Source organism: Tachyglossus aculeatus, chromosome 7, assembly GCF_015852505.1.
Source record: "Tachyglossus aculeatus isolate mTacAcu1 chromosome 7, mTacAcu1.pri, whole genome shotgun sequence".
NCBI lineage: Eukaryota > Metazoa > Chordata > Mammalia > Monotremata > Tachyglossidae > Tachyglossus > Tachyglossus aculeatus.
Window position 1 is genome coordinate 53,982,870 of NC_052072.1, and position 23,889 is coordinate 54,006,758.

The window sequence follows — 23,889 nt, forward strand, 5'->3', positions numbered from 1 at the left end:
GGGGTAGATACCAACAAATCGTACTGGACACAGTCCCTGTCCCACATGAGGCTCACAATCTTAATCCCCATTTTACAAATGAGGTAACTGAGGCCCAGAGAAGTGAAGTGACTTGCTCAAGGTCACACAGCAGACAACTGGCAGAGTCAAGCACTTAGAACCGTGCTCTGCACACAGTAAGCACTCAATAAATATGATTGACTGACTGAAGATTGACTGACTAAACAGTGGGAGGCAGTGGTATCCATGAAAACATGGTCATGCCCACAGTCCAATGGTCAGACCCATGGCCCTCCAAGTCCAGGATTCTGACTCTAAATGTAGCACCAGGACATTTCAAGGAAGTGGGTGAGGGCTGCCCTCCTGGACCCCCATCCTCATGGAAAAAAATGGACCATTAAACACCTCTAGCATTCCTCTCTCCATCTTTAACTTTCCCACTTGAGTAAGACTCCGTGGAGGAAGTCTGGAGGCTTGCAGCTAGGGGAGAGACGGCCATGTGAGAGGGGAGGGTGAGGCACAAAACTAAGAGGAAGGGAAGGCAATCAGGGCAGATGCCAGGTTGGTTGGCCAGGGGAACATGGCAAGGGTCCAGGGAGGAATAAGGGGAACATGAAAGACGCTACGAGGCTGGAAGTAAATGACATCTTTGAAACTGAGGCTGCAGAGATCAGTCTTAAAAGAGACACGTGGAGAGTCAATATAGGGTTTAGAGGAGTGTGGACTTAGTAAGCGCCTTGTGGACAGGGAACATGTCTATCAAATCTGTTCAACTGTATCTCCCAAGTGCTTAGAACAGTGTTCTGTCCACAGTAAGTGCTCAATAAATACCATTGATTGACTGAAGGAAAAGAAAGAACTGTCAGGAACGGAGAAGGCCAGAAGCTAAATGACACAACAGTCCAAGAGGGAGATGGCCAGGGGCTAGGCTAGAGACATGGTTGAGGCTTGGGGAGCAGGGAAGGCTGAGAGATCCAATAAAGGACAAGGAGGCAGGACCAGACTGTGTGCTGGACTGTGGGAGTGTGAGGCCAAAGGTCAGTGAGAGTCTTCTGCCCTAGGAACAGGAAAGATGGTGGTATGAGAGGCACTACTCCAGGGACACTGTCCATCCTGCATCTTCTGCACTTCTAGTTGAGAAATTCATCTTCACACAGGGACCTCATTTAGAATCTTACCTTTTCTCCCAAAAAAGAGAAGATCAGATCCAGGACTTCTGCAGAAGGAGGGAACCGGTATTTCTGGTAAAGGGCAGCGTGATCCTCTCCTTCAAAGAGCTGGACCGACATGATGGCTGATTACTCCTGTCAAAATAAAGCCAGTCCAGCTCAATAGACAGGATTCAATTCCCTGGGGACCACTCAGTTTACCTGCACAGACACACCACCAGTTACGTGTTAATTGTACTAAGTCAACGGGCTGTCTGTAGAGCCCAAACTGGAAACTTGGTATGGAGGAGAGAGCTTATGTATCATGGAGGCAGCGGTCTGCATTCAACCCCAATCAATCAATCAAATGGTATTTATTGAGCAGTGTGTGCAGACCACAGTTTGGGAGAGTACAATACAACAGAGTTGGTAGACATGTTCCCTGCCCACAACGAGCTTACAGTCTAGAAAGGGAGACAGACATTAACCTGAATAACTCCTCAGAGCCCAGCTCCATCTCTGCTCAAGTCCAGAATCCTCTGAATTCTGAATTTGGATTTCAAAGATGTGGTTGGCATCACTAAGGTACCCTAAAGTCAATTTGGTTCTTCTCTTTCACCCCTTCAATGGGAGAAAGAACATTACTTTCTTATATGGTATTTGTTAAGTGTTTACTATGTGTTAGGCACTGTTCTAAGCACCGGGGTAGATTCAAAGTAATAAGGTGGACAAAGTCTTTGTCCCACATGGGGCTCACAATCTTAATCCCCATTTTACAGATGAGATCGCTGAGGCACAGAGAAGTTAAGTGACTTACCCGAGGTCAAACAGCAAACAAGTGGTAGGACCAGGATTAGAACCCAGGTCCTCCTGACTCCCACGCCTGTGCTCTATCCACTAGGCCACAGTGCTTCTCTTTATGGTAGGTAGAGCAATCACTGAATACTTACCCTGTGCAGAACACTACACAAAGCACTTGGAAGAATACAACAGAATTAACAGACATGATTCCTGTCCTTAAAAGCTTACAATCTAGGCCAGATTGCAACTTTCAGGTAGGGGGAAGAAACAGAGTTTAAGTATCATCATCATCATCAATGGTATTTATTCAGTGCTTTTGGGGGAGTATTTATTAAGTGCTTACTAAGTGCCAGGCACTGTACTAAGTGCTGGGGTACATCCAAGCTAATCAGGTTGGACATAGTCCCTGTCCCACATGGGGCTCCCAGTTACAGATAAGGTAACTGTGGCACAGAGAAGTTAGGTGACTTGCCCAAGGTCACACAACAGGTAAATTGTGGATCTCAGATTAGAACCCAGGTCCTTCTGACTCCCAGGCCCAGGCTCTATCCACCCGAATTGTACTTTCCAAGCACTTAATAAAGTGCTCTGCACACACTGAGTGCTCAATAAATACGATTGAATAAACTAAGTCATCCTGCTCCTCAGAGCACTGTACTAGTCACTTGGGAGAGTGCAATAGAGTTGGCAGGCACATTTCCTGCCCACAGCAAGCCCTCAGTCAAGAGGGATATGTATATAAATGCTGGATGGGGGAAAGGAGTGAGTATCTAAATGTTTAGTGGGTGTGAGGGTGAGGATTCGGAGCATAGGTAATGTACTACAGGGGAGATAGAGGAAGGGAAATGAGCGATTAATCAAGGAAGGCTCCCTGGAGAGGTTGTGATTTTAGTAGGGCTCTGAAGATGGAGGGACTAAGGAGTCTGCCAGCCATGAAGGTCAGTCAGTCAGGCAGTCAATGCTACTTATTGAGTGCTTACTGTGTGCAGGGCACTGTACTAAGTACTGGGGAGAGTACAATACAACGATAAACAGATACATTCCCTGACCACAATGAGTTTACAGTCTAGAGGACCAGAAGGGAGCAGGGAAGGCAGTTCCGGGCACGAGGAAGGGCATGACCAAGGGGCAACTGGCAGGAGAGACAAGACTGAGACACAGTGAGTAAGCTGGTATTAGAGGAGTGAAGCTTGTGGACTGGACTGTAACAGGTGTGTGCTCTTACATATATGTACATGACTACCTATGTTCAGGACTTCCTATAGTACAGTAGTATTTCCGGGATATAGTTTTCTGAAGAGGTGAAAGGTGTATGAGGAAAAGAACCAATTCACAGTTAGTTCATGCAGAAAACGGAAGGAGAGGAGTCACAGGAAAAGGGAAGGGAAGGGTAGTGGCAGAAAGGAGGCAACTCCAAATTTAGGAAATCGAAACCATGAAAGAGGTAAGAGAGGCCGTGAGAAGGTGGCCTGCCCAAAGTCAGGGCAAGAGGTACAGTGAGTGGGTAGGAAAGGGACAAGAGGCCAAAAGATTCCCTCAAAAACTTGGAGGAAAATTTGTGGAAGAGCTTGAGAAGATGGAGAAGAAGAAACAGGAGAAAGTCGGTGCTGTACTGAATGGATCAAATGCTTAGCAACAACAGAGGAAGCAGTGGTTGAATTAGAATACTTGTATGCAAAAGCACAAAAGGAGGTAAAAACAAACCTTTCACAGAGTCCTTATCCCAGGGCTGCTCTGATTATCCAATTTCCCCACACCTCCCTGCAATCATCTGTTGCCAGCTTTAATAACAAAAATTGTGGCATCGGTTAAGCACTTACTATGTGCCAAGCACTATATGGTGGATACAAGATAACTGGATACAAGATAATGAAGTTGGATATAGTCCCTGTCCCACATGGGATTCACAGCCTATGGAGAAGGGAGAAGAGTAGCAGAACATAGTAGACCCTTACTAATAAAATCCCCATTTTACACAAGAGAAAGCTGAAGTACCTAGAATAATAATAATTAATAATAGTTATGATATTTGTTAAGCACTTATGTGTCAAGCATGGTACTAAGCACTGGGATAGACACAAGATAATCAGGTCCCATATGGGGTTCGCAGCCTAAGTAGGAGGGAGAACTGGTGTTGAATTCCCATTCTGCAGATGAGGGAACTGAGGCACAGAGAAGTTAAGTGACTCATCCAAGGTCATACAGCAGGCTAATGGCAGAGCTAGGATTAGAACCCAAGTCTCCTGACCCCCAGGGCCGTGTTCTATTAGGCCACGCTGCTTCTCTAACACACTCACCCCAAGTTACACTGAGCAAGTTTTACTTTCCTCAGCCCTTTTATCACACAATCCATTTTGCCCCAGGATTCCTATGCCTGCAAGCTCCCTTCTTCATCTTCCTGGAAAACTCTACAAGAGCTACACAAGCTGCTTGGGTCAGAGAAACCAAGCTAACTCTTTTTTTATCCATCAATCAATGGTATTTATTGAACTCTTGCTATGTGCAAAGCACTGAACTAAGCTGTCAGGAGAGTACAAAACAAAAGAGTTGGCAGACACATTCCCTGCCCACAACCAGCTAACAGTCTATGTGGTGAAGCCCCCCTAAATTCCCCATGATGCTTATGGATCAGAAAAGAGCAGAGTCCACTATTGAATTTCTAACCCCTCAAATTTCTTAGCCGAAGATTTCTCCATCTCATTCCAAGGGGGAGAGACCAGGGGTTCCCATGAAACAGAAAGGAAAATTTTGATACAAAAAGGTATGACGGCTGCCTGAGACTAAATCTGATTAATATCCTACCCCAGTGTGGCCTAGTAGAAAGAGCACAGGACAGAGTCAGAGGATCTGGGTTCTAATTCTGACTCAGCCTACTGCTTGCTGTGTGATCTTGGGCAAGTCACCTTCCTGAGCCTCTGTTACCTCATCTGTAAAATGAGGATTAAATTCTCCTCCCTCCAATTGAGACCGTGATCCCCATGTGGGACAAAGACTATGTCCAACCTGATAAACTTTTCATTCATTCATTCAATCGTATTTATTGAGTGCTTACTATGTGCAGAGCACTGTACTAAGCTCTTGGAAAGTACAATTCAGCAATATTGAGACAGTCCCTACCCAACAATGGGCTCACAGTCTAGAAGGGGGAGAGAGACAGCAAAACAAAGCAAGTAGACAGGTGTCAATACCATCAAAATAAATAGAATTATAGATATTTACACATCATTAATAAAATAGAGTAATAAATATGTACAAATATATACAAGTGCTGTGGGGAGGGGGAGGGGGTAGGACAGAGGGAAGAAGTGGGGGGGGGAGGGGAGGGGAGGAGGAGCAGAGGATAAGGGGTGGGGGAACTTGTTTCTACCCCAGCAATTAGGGCAGTGTTTGACTCATAGTCAGCACTTAACAAATACCATAAGTAAGGGGACAAGTGCCAGTTTCTCAAGGAACTGAGAAACACACCTGGATGTTAATTAAGATGGTGCCATCCATGGGGAGATCTGAAAGCAGCTCCCACCCATTCTCTACACTCCCACGCAATATCACAGGTTCGTGGATTCCTGCAGGGGTGAAGCTCGGTTTCTAGGCAGAGAAAGCTACACTAGGAAAACCACTTCAAAATGATGTATCGTAGGTAGCCAAGCAACATTCTATTTTAAACACTGAAAAGCCAATATCCAAATCCCAGACTTTATAGTGTTTTGCTAGTACCAACAGAAGTAGCTTATCTAGGCCTGGGTGTCTCTGCCCTGAGCCCCCTCCTGCCCCCTCCATGGCGCTGCCCATAGCCCTCCACAAGCGGAGGATCTCCAAGGCCTAGCTCTGCCCAGATGCCACCTGGGAGTGATGGACTCAAGATAACTCCACCAAGTTGACACCATCAGCAGAACTGGACTTTGGAAACTACTAGACAAGTCTGGCTGCGTTGAGAAGTTTATTAATAGTAATAATGATAATAATAATAATACTTCTTGAGTGCTTACTATGTGAAAAGCACCAATCTAAGCACTGTGATAAATACAATTCATCAGGTTGGACATAGTCCCTGTCCCACAAGGGTCTCACAGTCTAAGTAGGAGGGTGGAAAGATATTGAATCCCCATTTTACAAATGAGGAAACTGAGGCCCAGAGAAGTTAAGTGACTTGCCCAAGGTCACCCAGCAGGTAAGTGGTGGAGCTGGGATTAGAATCCAGGTCATCTGACTCCTTGGCCCAAGCTCTTTCCATTACACCAAGCTGCTTCTCAGTCTGTCAGTCAATCACATTTATTGAGCATTTACTGTGTGCAGAGCACACTGTACTAAGTGCTTGGGAGACAACGATATAACAATATAACACATTCCCTGCCCACAACGAGCTTACAGTCCTAGTCTCAAGACCATTAGAGTGAGGCCACGATGACATGATGGCCATGTAAGTGAGGAGTGACATTGGCAAGGATGATCTCAGATGGTCAAGGAGGAAGGCACATCTGGGTTTCACATCAGCAAGGATGATCTCAGATGGTCAAGGAGGAAGGCACATCTGGGTTCCACATCAAAGGAGACAGCAGCCTGGCACGGCCAAGACTCGGAGCAGGCTGGGGAGGGAGTGCAGGCTGGCAATGGTTAACTGCTTGGAAGTGCCAAGCCTAAGCCCGAATTGCTCCCTGGTGTTACATAGCACTGATTCCCCAACCTGTGCACTTTCCCAAATAAAACATGCTTTCTCTAAATGTCCCTCCCAGCCTCCCTCTGCCGTATCTTTCCCATCTCTGTCACCTCCAGAACCTGCCTCACTTCCACTCCACTTCCCGCCCTTCTGTCCTGACTGTGTATGTCAAGGGCTGCCCCCTGCCACTCCCACATTATCCACTTAGACCCTGAAACATCCTCCTCCCTCCACCTCTTGCCCTCTAAATATTGTCCACTATCAATCAATAGTATTTACTGGGTGTTTACTGTGTGCCGTGCAGTTGGGAGAGTGCAATAACACAAGAGTTGGTGGGCACGTTCCCTGCCCACAACGAGCTTGCAGTCTACAGGGGGAGACAGACTTCACCCTGACTCACATTTTTCTGCTAGGTTGGATGCTACTTGAGGGAAGGGATTTTCATTAACACTAAGGGCCCTCTCCCAGGCACAGTAAAATCTCAATAAATGCTACTACTTGACTGAATTCTGCTTCATGTACTTTTGTGAGTTGGACACTAGAGAGCACAACTCTTCTATCCATGAATTAGCAACATCTCTTTTAACTGCTGCCTTTTCTCTGTGAGTAATGGTTTGTTTTACCTTAGTGTAATGGCTCTTTATCTGCAGTCCCAGCATCTCTGTCTGTAATTCCTTTCCCTGGACTGACTCACAGGGAGTTGTGACATTCTCCTTCACTAAACCCTCTAGTCTTTTATATTCTTTCCTCAGAATAATTCAGGGTGTAGAGCTCAAATACTATGTAAATCAATGCAGTTGATCTCAGAGCACCCTGACCTAAAGGAGCCAGGACTTATAAATGGAGATGACCTGTTGCCCAAAGAACCAGTACTCTGTTCCTTGCCGAACCCCTCTCTGAACTAGCAATAATACTATGCAACAAGCACTGCGCTAAGCAGTGGGGTTGGTACAAGATAGATCAGACACAGCCCCTACCCTTCAGGTGGCTCACAGTCTGGGGGCAGAGGGATGGAAGAGCAGATATTTAACCCCATTTTACAGATGAGGAAACTGAGGCACAGAGAAAGTATGAGACGTGCTTAAGGTTGCACAGCAGGCAAGGGTTAGAGCGGGATTAGAATCCTATTCCTGAGTTCTTTCTCGGATATTTGTCTGCTTATTTTCCATATTCTGATTACTATACATTGTATTTCTGTTGTTATTCTTGCAGCCACTATTTATTAAAACATTTATTTCCCTGTGCCCTCCATTAGACTGTATTTCAATCAATGTGAGCAGTAAACTGCAATTGGGAGGATATAATCAAGCTGGTAGACTAGATCCCTGCTCTCAATATGTCTACAGTCTAGTGGGGAATTTACAATCTAGTGGAAGTTCTAGCTGTATACTCCTTGACAGCTGGATTAGTCATATTTATTGCACGGTCAATGTGCACTGAGCACTGTACTAAGCGCTTCAGAGATTACAATATAACAATAAACAGACATGTTTATATGGGTTCATATCTTTTACCTTCATGGTAGTCTCCCAAGCACTTTGTTGGGAGAGTTAGCACTCTGCACACAAGGGGCACTTAATAAACACAGTTCTGTTATCGGATTGATTGCCTTTCTGGCTACCTCTCCTTTCCCCCAGTCTCACTGAAGCCCTGTTCCTTCTTCCATTTTAGCTCCAGAAAAGTCACTTTTTTATGTACTTCAAAATCCTTGGGCAAGGCTTTAGACTTCCCCTTGATCAATCAATCAATCAATCAATCAATCGTATTTATTGAGCGCTTACTATGTGCAGAGCACTGTACTAAGCGCTTGGGAAGTATAAATTGGCAACACATAGAGACAGTCCCTACCCAACAGTGGGCTCACAGTCTAAAAGGGGGAGACAGAGAACAGAACCAAACATACCAACAAAATAAAATAGGATAGAAATGTACAAGTAAAATAAATAAATAAATAAATAAATAGAGTAATAAATATGTACAACCATATATACATATATACAGGTGTTATGGGGAAGGGAAGGAGGTAAGATGGGGGGATGGAGAGGGGGACGAGGGGGAGAGGAAGGAAGGGGCTCAGTCTGGGAAGGCCTCCTGGAGGAGGTGAGCTCTCAGCAGGGCCTTGAAGGGAGGAAGAGAGCTAGCTTGGCGGAGGGGCAGAGGGAGGGCATTCCAGGCCCGGGGGATGACGTGGGCCGGGGGTCGACGGCGGGACAGGCGAGAACGAGGTACAGTGAGGAGATTAGCGGTGGAGGAGCGGAGGTTGCGGGCTGGGCTGTAGAAGGAGAGAAGGGAGGTGAGGTAGGAGGGGGCGAGGTGATGGACAGCCTTGAAGCCCAGGGTGAGGAGTTTCTGCCTGATGCGCAGATTGATTGGTAGCCACTGGAGATTTTTGAGGAGGGGAGTAATATGCCCAGAGCGTTTCTGGACAAAGATAATCCGGGCAGCAGCATGAAGTATGGATTGAAGTGGAGAGAGACACGAGGATGGGAGATCAGAGAGAAGGCTGGTGCAGTAGTCCAGACGGGATAGGATGAGAGCTTGAATGAGCAGGGTAGCAGTTTGGATGGAGAGGAAAGGGCGGATCTGGGCAATGTTGCGGAGCTGAGACCGGCAGGTTTTGGTGACGGCTTGGATGTGAGGGGTGAATGAGAGAGCGGAGTCGAGGATGACACCAAGGTTGCGGGCTTGTGAGACGGGAAGGATGGTAGTGCCGTCAACAGAGATGGGAAAGTCTGGGAGAGGACAAGGTTTGGGAGGGAAGACAAGGAGCTCAGTCTTCGACATGTTGAGCTTTAGGTGGCGGGCGGACATCCAGATGGAGATGTCCTGAAGGCAGGAGGAGATGCGAGCCTGGAGGGAGGGGGAGAGAGCAGGGGCAGAGATGTAGATCTGGGTGTCATCAGCGTAGAGATGATAGTTGAAGCCGTGGGAGCGAATGAGGTCACCAAGGGAGTGAGTGTAGATTGAGAACAGAAGGGGACCAAGCACTGAACCTTGGGGAACCCCCACAGTAAGGGGATCGATAAATCGATTGATTTAAGGATTGATAAATGGAAATCAATCTTTATCAAGGTTGCAGATTAACTGGAATCCAAAGACAATGCAAATTAGTTAATGAAGGAAACACACTTCTTAAAAACACAATATTGTTCTTTTTAGTGAGAAGATTTTTAGAGCACATTTGACTATCAAACCTCACTTAGAACACCTGGTAGTACTGATATTAAATGTGAACTCCTTTAATGAGAGTTGTAGGAGTTCATACTAGCCTGTAAACTGCTTGTGGGCAGGGAAGGTGTCTACAAGCTCTGTTGCACTATACCCTCCCAAATGCTTAGTGCAGTGCTCTGCAAAGTGAGCACTCAATAAACATGATTAACAAGTCTCACTTGATCTGGTCAAGTTGCTGTTTTAGCATTAAATTAAGCATTAGAGGATCTAATATTTGTGAAATTATGATTAAATACGAACTAATCACATGTAAATCTTTTCATTCATTCATTCAATTGTATTTATTGAGCACTTACTGTGTGCAGAGCACTGTACTAAGCACTTGGGAAGTACAAGTTGGCAACATGTAGAGACGGTCCCTACCCAACAGCGGGCTCACAGTCTAGAAGGGGGAAACAGACAACAAAACAAAACATATTTAACAAAATAAAATAAATAGAATAGTAAATATGTACAAGTAAAATAGAGTAATAAATATGTACAAACATATATACAGGTGCTGTGGGGAGGGGAAAGAGGTAAGGCGGGAGGGATGGGGAGGGGGAGGAGGGGGAAGGGAAGAAGGGGGCTCAGTCTGGGAAGGCCTCCTGGAGGAGGTGAGCTCTCAGTAGGGCTTTGAAGGGAGGAAGAGAGCTAGCTTGGTGGATTTGCGGAGGGAGGGCATTCCAGGCCAGGAGGAGGATGTGGGCCGGGGGTTGACGGCAGGACAGGCAAGAATGAGGCACAGTGAGAAGGTTAGCGGCAGAGGAGCGGAGGGTGCGGGCTGGGCTGTAGAAGGAAAAAAGGGAGGTGAGGTAGGAGGGGGCGAGGTGATGGAGAGCTTTGAAGCCGAGAGTGAGTTTTTGCCTGATGCGTAGGTTGATTGGTAGCCACTGGAGATTTTTGAGGAGGGGAGTAACATGCCCAGAGTGTTTCTGCAGAAAGATGATCCGGGCAGCAGCGTGAAGTATAGATTGAAGTGGGGTGAGACAGGAGGATGGGAGCAAATCAGAAAGCAATCTTCTCATTTGCTTTCTGACAAATCATATTTATGGTATTTGTTAAGCGCTTACTATGTGCCAGGCACTGTACTAAGTGCTGATGTAAGCTGATCCTAATGTATTCTCCATCCCTTCACTGATGTGAGCAGTGCTGTTACTTTTGGTTTACTTTCCAGCCAACTGTAAATTTTAGCAGTCGGTACATTTCAGTCCAATGAGTTTCTAGAATCACCCACACAGTCAAAACCACCTACCTTAGAGTTTCTTCCTTGTATGGGTCAATGTCAACAAGTGTTCCCAAGTCCTGCAGGACATGGAGATACAAAATGTCAAATAGGAAATGATCTGATTGGACAGAAATTCCTCCACCAAACTCTTCCTTCAAAGGCTTCCAAAAACCATCAGAGACTCAGTGTCAAGCTCAATAATTAATAATATTAATGGTACTTACTAAGCACTTAATATGTACCAGGTATTGTACTAAGCGCTGGAGTAGTTACAAGCAACTCAATATGATCAGGGCACCAGGCTCCCTACCCCTTCCCAGCAACTCCCAACCCCCTCCCAGTAATAACTGTGGTATTTGTTAAGCGCTTACTATGTGCCAGGCACTGTACAAAGCGCTGGGGTGGGAACAAGCAAATCGAGTTGGAAACAGTCCCTGTCCCACATGAGGCTCACAGTCTCAAACCCCATTTTACAGATGAGGCAACTGAAGCCCAGAGAAGTGAAGTGCCTTGCTCAAGATCAGCCTGCAGAGAAGGGGCAGAGTCAGGATTAGAATCCATGATCTTCTGACTCCCAAGCCCACGCTCCAACCTGCTTCCCTATACAACTTCAAAGCACCAGCGCCCTTAGAAACGATCTTTGACGATTGTGGACGGTTTATCCTCGAATGACTCAGAGCAGGTGACCTAGATTTTGTGATGCAATCCTTCCCGGCGTCCCAGTCCAGCAGGGAGCGGCTCGGTACGGTCAGCTGACATCAATCAATCCCCCAGTCCCCCAGGAGATCGGGGTTTGATTGCAACCTGGAATACCCCCACTTACCCACCTTCTCCCCCTTGTCGGCCGGCCGGCCACGTCCCGCTTCCTCTGAGGCCTGGGCTTCCCTTCCTTCTCCTGTTGCCGGTGGGAGTTTGGGGCCCGGCCGGAGGCTGCTTTGCATTCCCCGAGTTTGTCCTTAGGGCGGAAGACCGCGCACCTTGCCGTTGCCCCCCGCCAGCCTGCCCGGATCCAGGGATATTCCCACAGCCCCCCGCGGTGACCGGGATGGCCGGGGTCTCCGGGGCAGCCACGGACTCGATCGGCCTTAGTGGTGTCCCTATCCTGGGCCTTGGGGAGGGCTGACGGTCAGGGTTCTCGGACGGACGGAGGGCCGGACACGCCAGACAGCCGGGAGTCCAGGGGACGGGTAGGAGGAGGAGGAAGAGGAGGGGCGAGGGACAGAGGAAGGCGGGGAAAGCCCGGGGCCTGGGCCAAAGGTGAGAGGCCGGAGGCGGGGGGAACAGGGGAAGAGGGATAGGCTGGGGGAGGAGCCCACAGTGGGAGACCGGGGGAATGGGCCCGCGAGGACAGGCCGGGGGGCGACTGGGGAATGGGTCGTGGATGGGGAGGAGAGATGGAATGGCCTGGGGAAAGTTGACCCTCCCTCCGGATGAACCCTTTCAGGCCCACATTCATTCATTTTAAAACCGGGTCGTGGTGGGCGGGATAACGTTTAGTCGAGGCCCCCAGCCAGCAGGCCCAGCAGATCCCCTCCCTCCTCCCAGCCACGGTCGTGGCCCTGGGTTTGCTGGGGACGCCCGCCGAACCGGCTCAGGGCTAACCATGCTGGGGACGGATGACCTCCCGAACCTGCCCAGGCCCAATGATGCTGGGGACGGTCCACAAACCGGCCCAGGGCTAGCAATGCTAGGGACAGTTCAGCAAACTGGCCCAGGGCTAATAATGCCGGGGACAGTCCACAGAACGGGCCCAGGGCTAACAACGCTGGGGATGGCCCCCTGAAGAATAATAATGTTGGTATTTGTTTTAGCGCTTACTATGTGCCAAGCACTGTTCTGAGCGCTGGGATAGATACAAGATAAGCAAATTATCCCATGTGGGGCTCAAAGTCTTCATCCCCATTTTACAGGTGAGGTAACAGACACAGAGAAGTTAAGTGACTTGCCTAAGGTCACACAGCTGACAAGTGGAGTAGGGATTAGAACCCATGGCCTCTGACTCCCAAGCCCATGTTCTTTCCACTAAGCCACGCTTCTTCTCTGAACCAAACAAGGGCCAATGACTCTAGGGTCGGCCCCTTAACCCGGTCCAGGGCCAACAATGCTGGGGGTGGCCACCCAAACCAGCCCAGGGCTACCAATTTGTGTCTGCTTATTGTTATATTGTACTCTTCCAAGTGCTTAGTACAGTGTTTTGCACACAGTGAGTGCTCAATAAATACAAATGAATGGATGAGCGAAGTTATGATGCCATGAGCACTGTTCCAATGCTGAGAAGCTCACATCAAAAAGAACTGGAGTTTTTTTTGTGACTGAGCCTTTCCTTTCCAGGGTGAACACAGAGTGTAGTTCAATGGGAACACTTAGGAAAACATTATTACTGATATTATCGATATGGATGATGATCGAGTCTCATTAATTCAAGTGACTAAGGGTCCAAAAGTGGAAATTCTGGTATTTCCTGAGAAAAGTGAAAGAGAAATTGCCTGTAAAATAAGTCTCCCAGCTCCTAATTTCCTCCGTTATATAACTTTACATAACTTTTTTTCTTACCCAGCTGACTAAATGTCTTTAAAAATAAAATATAGACTAATGCTTGGCATTTATCATTTATAACAGCCATCTCAAGGGCTTCTGAATTTTAATGCAGATGTTTCTCACAGCCTCATTCTGAGACAATTACAAAGTCTACTTTAGCTCAAAAATCTTCATCTCCTCCATAACCTTGGCCGTACATTGAGTGAGAGTGATTCAATCCCAATACATTCGGAATTGTATTAGTATTAGACACTAGCTTATCTATTTAGCATAGATAAATGCAGACCTTGAGTTTATTAGGCCAGAGTGCCTTTTTGTTGAATAGGATAACATTTTGAAAATTGAGTTCCCATAAAAATATCATTCAGAATATTTTATTATTGGTAACTATATTGCTATTTAATCAAATAACTATATTTATTGGGCTTTTATCCCTCTTTAAAATGTATTTTGTTAATTTTCTGGATCTTGGGAATACACCACTTACTGCATTTTACATTATTTTTCCATGGGAAACTACTTCATTCAGCAGTCTTTCATTTATAATATTGTTGCCATGGAACCAATTAAGAATGTTAACCAAGATGAAGCGGTAGTAATAATGATTTGGAATGAAGCCTCACTGGGTGCTGTGCATGGTGCTGGCTCTGATTTCCCAGTGCTGGGGCCTATTCTTTCCAAAGATAATTTCTAGGCTCTTTACCCCAGTTGTCTCCAACCTGCTTGGAGAGCTGTAAGAATCATTCACCCTTGGGGCTGCATCTCATATGTAAGGTTGTACTGTGAGCAGAGACAGAAAAACATCAGGGAACCATTACTTGTAATAAGTGGTTAAAATCTTATTAGGTTGAGGGCACTTCGAGAGCACTGAATCACACTTGTGACTGGAAAATGGTCAACTGGGTTATCTGAGGATTTTAGAATGGAAAAATAACAGACAGATGGAAGACTGATTTCCGATCGGACAGTGACTTTATTTTGTTTTACCAAGAGCCCTGGAAATCACTAATACATTTTACCGACAGGGAGATTTAAACCAAGTCCTTAGAAGTCACTATCAGTTTTCTAGTGTATTGAGATCACTCGGTTGGATGACTAGGTCACCACCCTCCAGCTTAAAATTAAAAAGACCATTCACATATCAGTGAGATGAAAGTCCAGCAACACTCTAAGGATCAATTGCCTTTCTCTTTAAGATGACACTGTTAACAGTAAGACTTGCATTCATGAGTGTAAATTTCTTTGACAGAGAATCTTTTGCTCCCTTACACACTTGTGCATAATAGCACTTGTGGTATTTGTTATGCTGTTATTATGTGCCAGGCACTGTTCTAAACGATGCCTCTGTGCCACATAGATCTCAGTCTTAATCCCCATTTTACTGATTACAGAACTGATGCACAAAGGAAGTGAAATGACTTGCCCAAGGTCACACGGCAGACAAATGGCAGAGTGGGGATTAAAGTCCTTCTAACTCCCAGGCCCGTGTTCTATCTACGCTGCTTCTCCCTTGCCATTCAGGGGAGGAATGCTCAGGAACCAATGGTTAAAGAGGACAGATACGTCCTACCAATAGGACAACATGAACTTCAGTGGTTTGGGCAGAAGCGGTGATGCTTTGCACCGAGCCATCCACACTCTCTCTCTCAGTCTCTTTGACTCCGGTGGCAGGTATTATTCACAGAGCTGAAAATTTCTGAGACCTTAACGGCAGTACGCATATTGGCTTAGTAAGTGGGGGAGGTCTTTTCCACTTTCTTGAAAATACCAGGGGAAAAGTGAACATCAGCACCAGAGAAGCAGCATGGCCTTGTGGATAGAGCATGGGCTTTGTAGTCATGTGGGACAGTGACTGTGACCAACCTGTTCAACTTGTATTTACCCCAGCTCTTAGAACAGGGCTTGGCATTGTCACCCGTCGTCCGGGGACAGGTTCGTTCAGTAATTGGCGAGGGGGGGGGATGAAAAACCTGAGTTTTATATAAAATTTATTCCACGAGGCAAATTGAATTATTTAGTTGTTTAGGCACAATGGATTGAGCTTCCCTTTCAGGAGGAATGTAATCAATTAGCAATATTCAAGCTTCCCTAACAGGAGGAACACAATCATACGTTAATCGCGTATGGGTGAGGCAGCTAGCTCTCACCCATGTGCACTTCCCACTCAGGAAGAATCCACTTACTTTCCCACATGGGAGGAATTCATTCCATTACCCGCACACGTGGTGGGCAGCTAGCTCTCACCATGTGCTCCCCCTACATGGGAAGAATCCACTCATGATTCCCATCAGCAGTGGGGCACCTGCGTCCCAGCCATAAGACACTCACCCATCCTGCAGCCCTTGCCTCAGTGTGTTGGTTCTGGTTGCAGAGCGGGCACCTGGCCTTCTGGGCAGAGAAGGACAGGTGGGCTGCTGCTACTGCAGTGGCTTCTGCTCCTCCTGCTGCTGCGTGTCTTGGTGTTCTGACCCCGAAAGTCAGAGGCCACAGGTATTTATCACCTGTGCTCCTAGGCCATTCCAGCTTCCGGCCTCAGTCTATCCAATCACTGCCCTCCCCCCTCCTCCGTACCTAATTTGATTGGCATGGGGGCAAGGGACACCTTCTGTATTCCCGGCATGGGCTGTCAATCTAGCAGATTTGGTCATGGGGGCGGTATCCCACCCTCACTTCTGAGTTCCGCCTGCTGGCTCAGGTGGCCACGAGATAGCTTTTGACCTTGGGACAGGCATGTAATACACTATTAACAAACACTGTAATTAAATTAAATTAAATCCAGATCTCCAGATTCCTACAGCTGGGTCATTTCCACTGGGCCAACAGCTGAGGTGCTGCCATAAATAGGACTCTTCCCCACTTCAAAGCCTTATTGAAAGCACATCTCCTTCAAGAGGCCTTCCCTGACTAAGCCCCCTTTTCCTCTTCTCCTACTGTCTTCTGCCTCACCCTGACTTGCTCCCTTTATTCATCTGCCCTCCCAACCCCACAGCACTTATGTGCATATCTGTAATTTATTTATTTAGATTAATGTCTGTCTCCCCCTGGCTAGACTGTAAGCTCTTTGTGGGCAAAGTGTCTATTTTTCTATTGTACTCTCCCAAGCACTTAGTACAGTGCTTTGCACACAGGAAGTGCTCAATAAATATGATTGAATGAATGACCAGTCTAAGGATATGGTAGACAGTAGCTGCTTGGGGGTGGGGCGGTGGTAATAACAATAATAATGATTATGGTATTTAAGTTCTTATTATTCAATTCATTCATTCAATTATATTTATTGAGTGCTTACTCTGTGCAGAGCACTGTACTAAGCACTTGGGAAGTACAAGTCAGCAACACAGAGACAGTCCCTACCCAACAACGGGGAGTCCAGAAAGGGGAGACAGACAACAAAACAAAAACACTTATGCTGCGCCAAATACTGTTCTAAGCATTTTGGGAGACATGAGGTTAACTGGCTGGGCCCCATCCCTGTCCCACGTGGGGCTCACAGTCAATATTACAAGCAGAATAAATCATTCAAAATATGTTCAGATGAAAATGTTTCACACTCACTATGATTTGCTTTCCCACTTATTCATTCCCATCCTCTGGATAATGATCTCAATTTTTTTTTGTCATTTCTTTATTGCACAGAATATAAATTTTAATCATAAAATCTGAGTTGAACCGTGATTGAAAACTGTTGCTATACTGTTAAGTGCTTACTATGTGCCAGGCACTGTGTTCAGCACTGGGATAAATACAAGGTAATCATCATCATCATCAATCATATTTATTGAGCGCTTACTGTGTGCGCCGCCATAGATGCCCGGGACTCCGTTCCCGAGAGGTCCGCCTGCCCGCCCGCCATCACACCGCGTGGCCCCCGCTGCTCCCGGAAGGATCTTCTCCTCAGAGCATCAGAGAGGCCCGCCAAAGACGCCCGGGACTCCGTTCCCAAGAGGCCCACCCGCCATCACACCAAGCGGCCTTGCTGCTCCCGGAAGGATCCTCTCCTCAGAGCGCCGCCATAGACGCCCGGGATTCTGTTCCCGAAAGGCCCGCCCGCCCGCCATCACACTGCGTGGCCCCCGCTGCTCCCGGAAGGATCCTCTCCTCAGAGCGCCGCCACAGATGCCCGGGACTCCGTTCCCGAGAGGCCCGCCCGCCATCACACCGCGCGGCCTTGCTGCTCCTGGAAGGATCCTCTCCTCAGAGCGCGCCGCCATAGACGCCTGGGACTCCATTCCTGAGAGGTCCGCCCGCCCGCCCGCCATCACACCGCGTGGCCCCCACTGCTCCCGGAAGGATCCTCTCCTCAGAGCACCGCCATAGACGCCCGGGACTCCGTTCCCGAGACGCCCGCCCGCCATCACACCGCGTGGCCCCCGCTGCTCCCAGAAGGATCCTCTCCTCAGAGCGCCGCCACAGACGCCCGGGACTCCGTTCCCGAGAGGTCCGCCCGCCTGCCATCACACCGTGCGGCCTTGCTGCTCCCAGAAGGATCCTCTCCTCAGAGCGCCACCATAGACGCCCGGGACTCCATTCCCGAGAGGCCCGCCCGCCCGCCATCACACCGCGCTGCTCCCGCTGCTCCCAGAAGGATCCTCTCCTCAGAGCACCGCCATAGATGCCCGGGACTCCGTTCCCGAGAGGCCCGCTCGCCCGCCATCACACTGCATGGCCCCCAATGCTCCCGGAAGAATCCTCTCCTCAGAGCGCCGCCACAGACGCCCGGGACTCCGTTCCCGAGAGGCCCGCCCGCTCGCCATCACACCGCGCGGCCTTGCTGCTCCTGGAAGGATCCTATCCTCAGAGCGCGCCGCCATAGACGCCCGGGACTCCGTTCCCGAGAGGCCCGCCCGCCCGCCATCACACAGCATGGCCCCCGCTGCTCCCGGAAGGCTCCTCTCCTCAGAGCGCCGCCATAGACGCCCCCTGCTTCCACCCCCACCCACTTAAGCGACCTTCCTTATAGTGCCCCCCAACTCCCCTTCCCGGTCCTGTCCTGACAGACTCCCCTCCCCCCAGGAAAAAGGCCCCTGTTATCACCAAGTTACATTAAGGAGAACCTCATTCGCACCTACTCAGCCATCCTGTCCCGCCATCGACCCCCGGCCCACGTCCTCCCCCGGGGCCTGGAATGCCCTCCCTCTGCCCATCCGCCAAGCTAGCTCTCTTCCTCCCTTCAAGGCCCTATTGAGAGCTCACCTCCTCCAGGAGGCCTTCCCAGACTGAGCCCCTTCCTTCCTCTCCCCCTCGTCCCCCTCTCCATCCCCCGCATTTTACGTCCTTCTCTTCCCCACAGCACCTGTTTATATGTATATATGTTTGTACATATTTATTACTCTATTTATTTATTTATTTTACTTGTACCTATCTATTCTATTTATTTTATTTTGTTAGTATGTTTGGTTTTGTTCTCTGTCTCCCCCTTCTAGACTGTGAGCCCACTGTTGGGTAGGGACTGTCTCTATATGTTGCCAGCTTGTACTTCCCAAGCGCTTAGTACAGTGCTCTGCACACAGTAAGTGCTCAATAAATACAATTGATTGATTGATTGATTGGGAAATACAAGTTGGCAACATATAGAGACAGTCCCTACCCAACAGTGGGCTCACAGTCTAAAAGGGGGGAGACAGAGAACAAAACCAAACATACTAACAAAATAAAATAAATAGAATAGATATGTACAAGTAAAATAAATAAATAATCAGATTGGACACAATCCATGTCCTACATGGGGCTCACAATCAACTCTCATTTTACAGATGAGGGAACTGAAGCACAGAGAAGCTAAGTGACTTGCCCAAGATCACACAGCAGACAAGTGGCAGAGCTGGGATTAGAACCCATGTCTTCTGACTCCCAAGCCCGTGTTCTTGTCTCTAGGCCTTGCTGCTTCTAGAGATGATTAGAGACAACCAACCTAGGACAGGAGAGGTAAAAGGAGAGGGGAAAGACCCAGCTGAGGGGAGCTGGATTTAGCTAGCCCTTCCTTTGATCCTTATGGGGGATGGGGAGGCTCAGAAAGACACCTGTTGATTGGTCAGAAACTCCTGACATGTGCCCAGGAGTGTTTCAAATTTAACCAATATCGTCAAAGTGTCAGTATGGTAGAAGACTGAACCACTTGAACCACGATTGAACCATGAGAAGCAGTGTGTGGCCTAGTGGATAGAGCACGGGCCTGGGAGCCAGAAGGACCTGGGTTCTAATCCCAGCTCCGCCCTTCTTTACTGTGTGACCTTGAGCAAGTCGCTTCACTTTTCTGGGCTTCAGTTGCCTCATTTGTGAAATGGGGATTAAGACTCTGAGCCCCATGTGCGACTTGGACTGTGTCCAATCTGATTAGTTTGTATCTACTCCAGTGCTTAGAACAGTAACTGGCGCATAGTAAACGCTCAATAAATATCATAAGCTCCCATTGGAACAGTGCTTTGCACATAGTAAGCACTTAATAAATGAGCGCTTAATAAACGAGAAGCAGCGTGGCTCAGTGGAATGAGCACAGGCTGTGGAGTCAGAGGTCATGGGTTCAAATCCCGGCTCTGCCAATTGTCAGCTGTGTGACTTTGGGCAAGTCACTTAACTTCTCTGGGCCTCAGTGACCTCATCTGTAAAATGGGGATGAAGATTGTGAGCCCCCCAGGGGACAACCTGATCACCTTGCAACCTCCTGAGCGCTTAGAACCGTGCTTTGCACATAGTAAGCGCTTAATAAATGCTATTATTATTATTAAATGCCATCATTATCATTATTGTTTTCTAGCCAGTTGACTGATCCAACTGAAGGCCTACTGAGTGTAAACCACTGTTCTAATTACTGTGAGGACTGCAGAGGAAGAACTCAAGGCTAGTAAATCTAAGAATTCCCATCTATCCTACCCCTCTCCTCCTTTAGAAGACATAAAGTTGGAAAGTGGAGACATGTCTAAATTAAACACATTCTCTGAAATCTCAGCATAGCTCTGCCTTCGACCATACCTGATTGGCTCTAACACTTGTCTGCTGTGTGACCTGGGGCAAGGCACTTCACTTCTCTGGGCCTCAGTTCCCTCAGCTGTAAAATGGGGATTAAGATTGGGAGCCCCATGTGGGACATGGACTGCGTCCAACCTGATTAGCTTGTATCTACCCCAGTGCTTAGTACAGTGCCTGGCACACAGAAAGTGCTTAACAAAAAAACCACACACACACGCACACACACACAAAAAAAAACCCTAAAGAAATTCCCTCATTCAAGGATTTTTATCCCATAATTCCCATGGGACTGCTGAGGTCAAACATCTTGAAGCCAACAGCTGAAACTAAAGCTGAAGACATTTTAAGCACTCACATGTCCAAGATTGATTTACTCAAATTCATTTACATTAATCACATCCATATTTGACATTTTTAAAAATGTCAACTCCCTAGTCTAGCATCCAGGTGAATAATTACATCAAGACATTTTAACTCTGAATACCATTCTCATAGAGCAGCAACAAGCATCTTCTTCCAAAATCAATATTCCTGAAGAAGACTATCCATAAGGTGTACTATAATTCACTATTAAGCCTGCTGTCACAGCACTGAAACCTTTCAGAGATGAAATTAATGTCCTCACTATTTGGCAAGGTAAAAGACATTGATTTATCAATCATTTTAGTCAAACAGGTTACTGCCCATCATAAGACAAAGTGGTCGTTTTAGTCTCAATCTTTCATGTCAAGGCTTTCGGCTTCAAGGCTGTCCATCACCTCGCCCCCTCCGACCTCACCTCCCTTCTCTCCTTCTACAGCCCAGCCCGCACCCTCCGTTCCTCTGCCGCTAATCTCCTCACCGTGCCTCGTTCTCTCCTGTCCTGCCGTCGACCCCCGGCACCTGTCCCGCCGTCGACCCCCGGCTCACGTCATCCCCCTGGCATGGAATGCCCTCCCTCCCCACATCCACCAAACTAGCTCTCTTCCTCCCTTCAAGGCCCTACTGAGAAATCACCTCCTCCAGGAGGCCTTCCCAGACTGAGCCCCCTCCTTCCTCCCCCCCTCCTCCCCCCTCCATCCCCCTGCCTTACCACCTTCCCTTCCCCACATCACCTGTATATATGTATATATGTTTGCACATATTTATTACTCTATTTATTGATTTATTTTACTTGTACATATTTATTCTATTTATTTTATTCTGTTATGTTTTGTTTTGTTCTCTGTCTCCCCCTTCTAGACTGTGAGCCCACTGTTGGGTAGGGACTGTATATGTTGCCAGCTTGTACTTCCCAAGTGCTTAGTACAGTGCTCCGCACACAGTAAGCATTCAATAAATACAATTGAATGAATGTCAAATTTTAGTCTCTCCCATTTTCTTTGAACTTTATTCTTGAAAATGAAAGTTGAGGAATAATAGACTTGAGAGCTACCCTGTAACAAACTCTGGACTGTATGCTCCCTTTTGACCGTAAGCTTGTTGTGGGCAGGGAATGTGTCTGCTTATTGTTGTATTGTACTCTCCCAATCGCTTAGTACAGTGCTCTGCACACAGTAAGTGCTCAATAAATACGAATGAATGAAAACTCGGATGAGAGGAAGCTCAAATAATAATTGTGGTACTTGTTAAACTCTTACTGTATGCCAGACACTATATTAAGCACTCGGGTGAATACAAGCAAGTTGAGTTGGATACAGTTCTTGTCCTGCATGGGGCTCACAGTGAGCTCACAGCTCAAAGGAGCTGCACTGTGGAAAAAAAATACTGTGGTTACTACTGGTTAGTTTATAAATTAATTTATTTGCTAAGGCTTGGAGTCAAAAAGTTATTCTCCAAGAGGTCTTCCCCAATTAACGCCTCTTTTCCTCAACTCCTCTCTCTTCTGTGTCATCTACGCACTTAGATCTGTGGCCTTTGGTCATTTGCTATTTGCCTCACCCTCAACCCTACTGCATTTATGTATCTATAAACTATATATTATTAATTATTTATGTATAATAATGTCTGTCTTCCCCTCTAGACTGTAAGCTCACTTTAGGCAGGGAATGTCTACCACGTCTGTTGTACTGTACTCTCCCAAGCACATAGGACATAGCTTTGCACACAGTAAACACTCAATAACAGTTGATTGATTCACAGCATTTTTTCCTAATAGAGATATATTTTGCAAATATCTCAAGTGGTACTTGCAATAACAGCAAACCTAATTGGATTTATCCAGCTATAATAATAATAATATGAATAATAATTATGACATTTGTTAAGCACTTACTATGTGCCAAGCACTGTTCTAAGTGCTAGGATAGAACAGATACAGGTAATCAGGTTGGACACATTCCCTGACCCACATGGGGCTCAGTCTTAATCCCCATTTTACAGATGAAATAACTGAGGCACAGAGAAGTGAAGTGACTTGCCCAAGCTCACACAGCAGACATATGGAGGAGTTGGAATTAGAACCCATTACCTTCTGACTCTCAGGCCTGTGTTCTATGCAATACTCACGTTTACTCTTATCCAATTACTACAGTTGTATTAATAATTCCAACACATGAACATCAGTGGCAGAAGAGTCACTACTATTGATTTTGAGCTCTTCAAAATCTCTTAGGTCATGCAACAACCCTTCTGGAGCATGTCTAAAAGAAAGAACCACCTCAGATTCTGATTTTCAGTGCCAGTGAAAACTTTCCCCATTAACCCCAATCCTTAGGCATGCATACATGTCTAGATTAAAAAAAATAATGATCGTGGTATTTGTTAAGCACTTACTATGTGCCTGGCACTGTACTAAGCACTGTGGTGGATACAAGCAAATTGGGTTGGACGGAGTCCCTGTCCCACAAGGGGCTCACAGTCTTAATCCCCATTTTACAGATGAGGGAACTGAAGACAAAGAAGTTAAGTGACTTGCCCAAGGCCACACAGCAGACAAGTGGCAGAGACACTTCTGACTCTCAGGCCTGTGCTTTATCCATTAGGCCAGGCTGTTCCCTGCTTTAATCTATTAACTTCCTTAGCCCATCTTTATTTAATCCTCACTTCTAAATTTTTTCTCAATGCTTAGTATAGTGCTTGACACACAGTAGGCATTTAGTAATACTATTACTATCACTCTCCCTCATATTTAAGACACTTCTATAATCACATTCATTCATTCATTCATCCAATCGTATTTATTGAGCACTTACTGTGTGCAGAGCACTGTACTAAGCGCTTGGGAAGTATCTCCTCTAAGAGCCCTTCCCTGATTAACCTCTCACCTACCCCAATGATCACTTCAGCCCTTTCAGGTGACCTAACATGAGAAGCAGAGAAGCTGTGTGACCTAGTGGATAGAGCATAGGCCTGGGAATTAAAAG

The 23,889-nt window shown here is 47.0% G+C and overlaps 1 protein-coding gene across 7 annotated transcripts in view; it reads right to left on the reverse strand.

Annotated features, from left to right (window-relative positions):
• Positions 1-23,889, reverse strand: part of LOC119930947 (putative methyltransferase DDB_G0268948) — a 55,886-nt gene that overhangs the window by 15,401 nt on the left and 16,596 nt on the right. For 3 of the 7 annotated variants that reach the window (XM_038749750.1, XM_038749748.1, XM_038749749.1), the window contains exons 1-3: positions 11,869-11,903; positions 11,069-11,118; positions 1,179-1,304 (exon numbers count right to left, since the gene is read on the reverse strand). In XM_038749750.1, the coding sequence (XP_038605678.1) occupies positions 1,179-1,289 (111 nt within the window). In that variant the 5' untranslated portion in view covers positions 1,290-1,304; positions 11,069-11,118; positions 11,869-11,903. Of the gene's footprint in view, positions 1-1,178; positions 1,305-11,068; positions 11,119-11,864; positions 12,070-23,889 lie in introns of those variants that run through there. The other 4 variants (XM_038749747.1, XM_038749746.1, XM_038749751.1 and 1 more) reach the window with 4 other exon arrangements.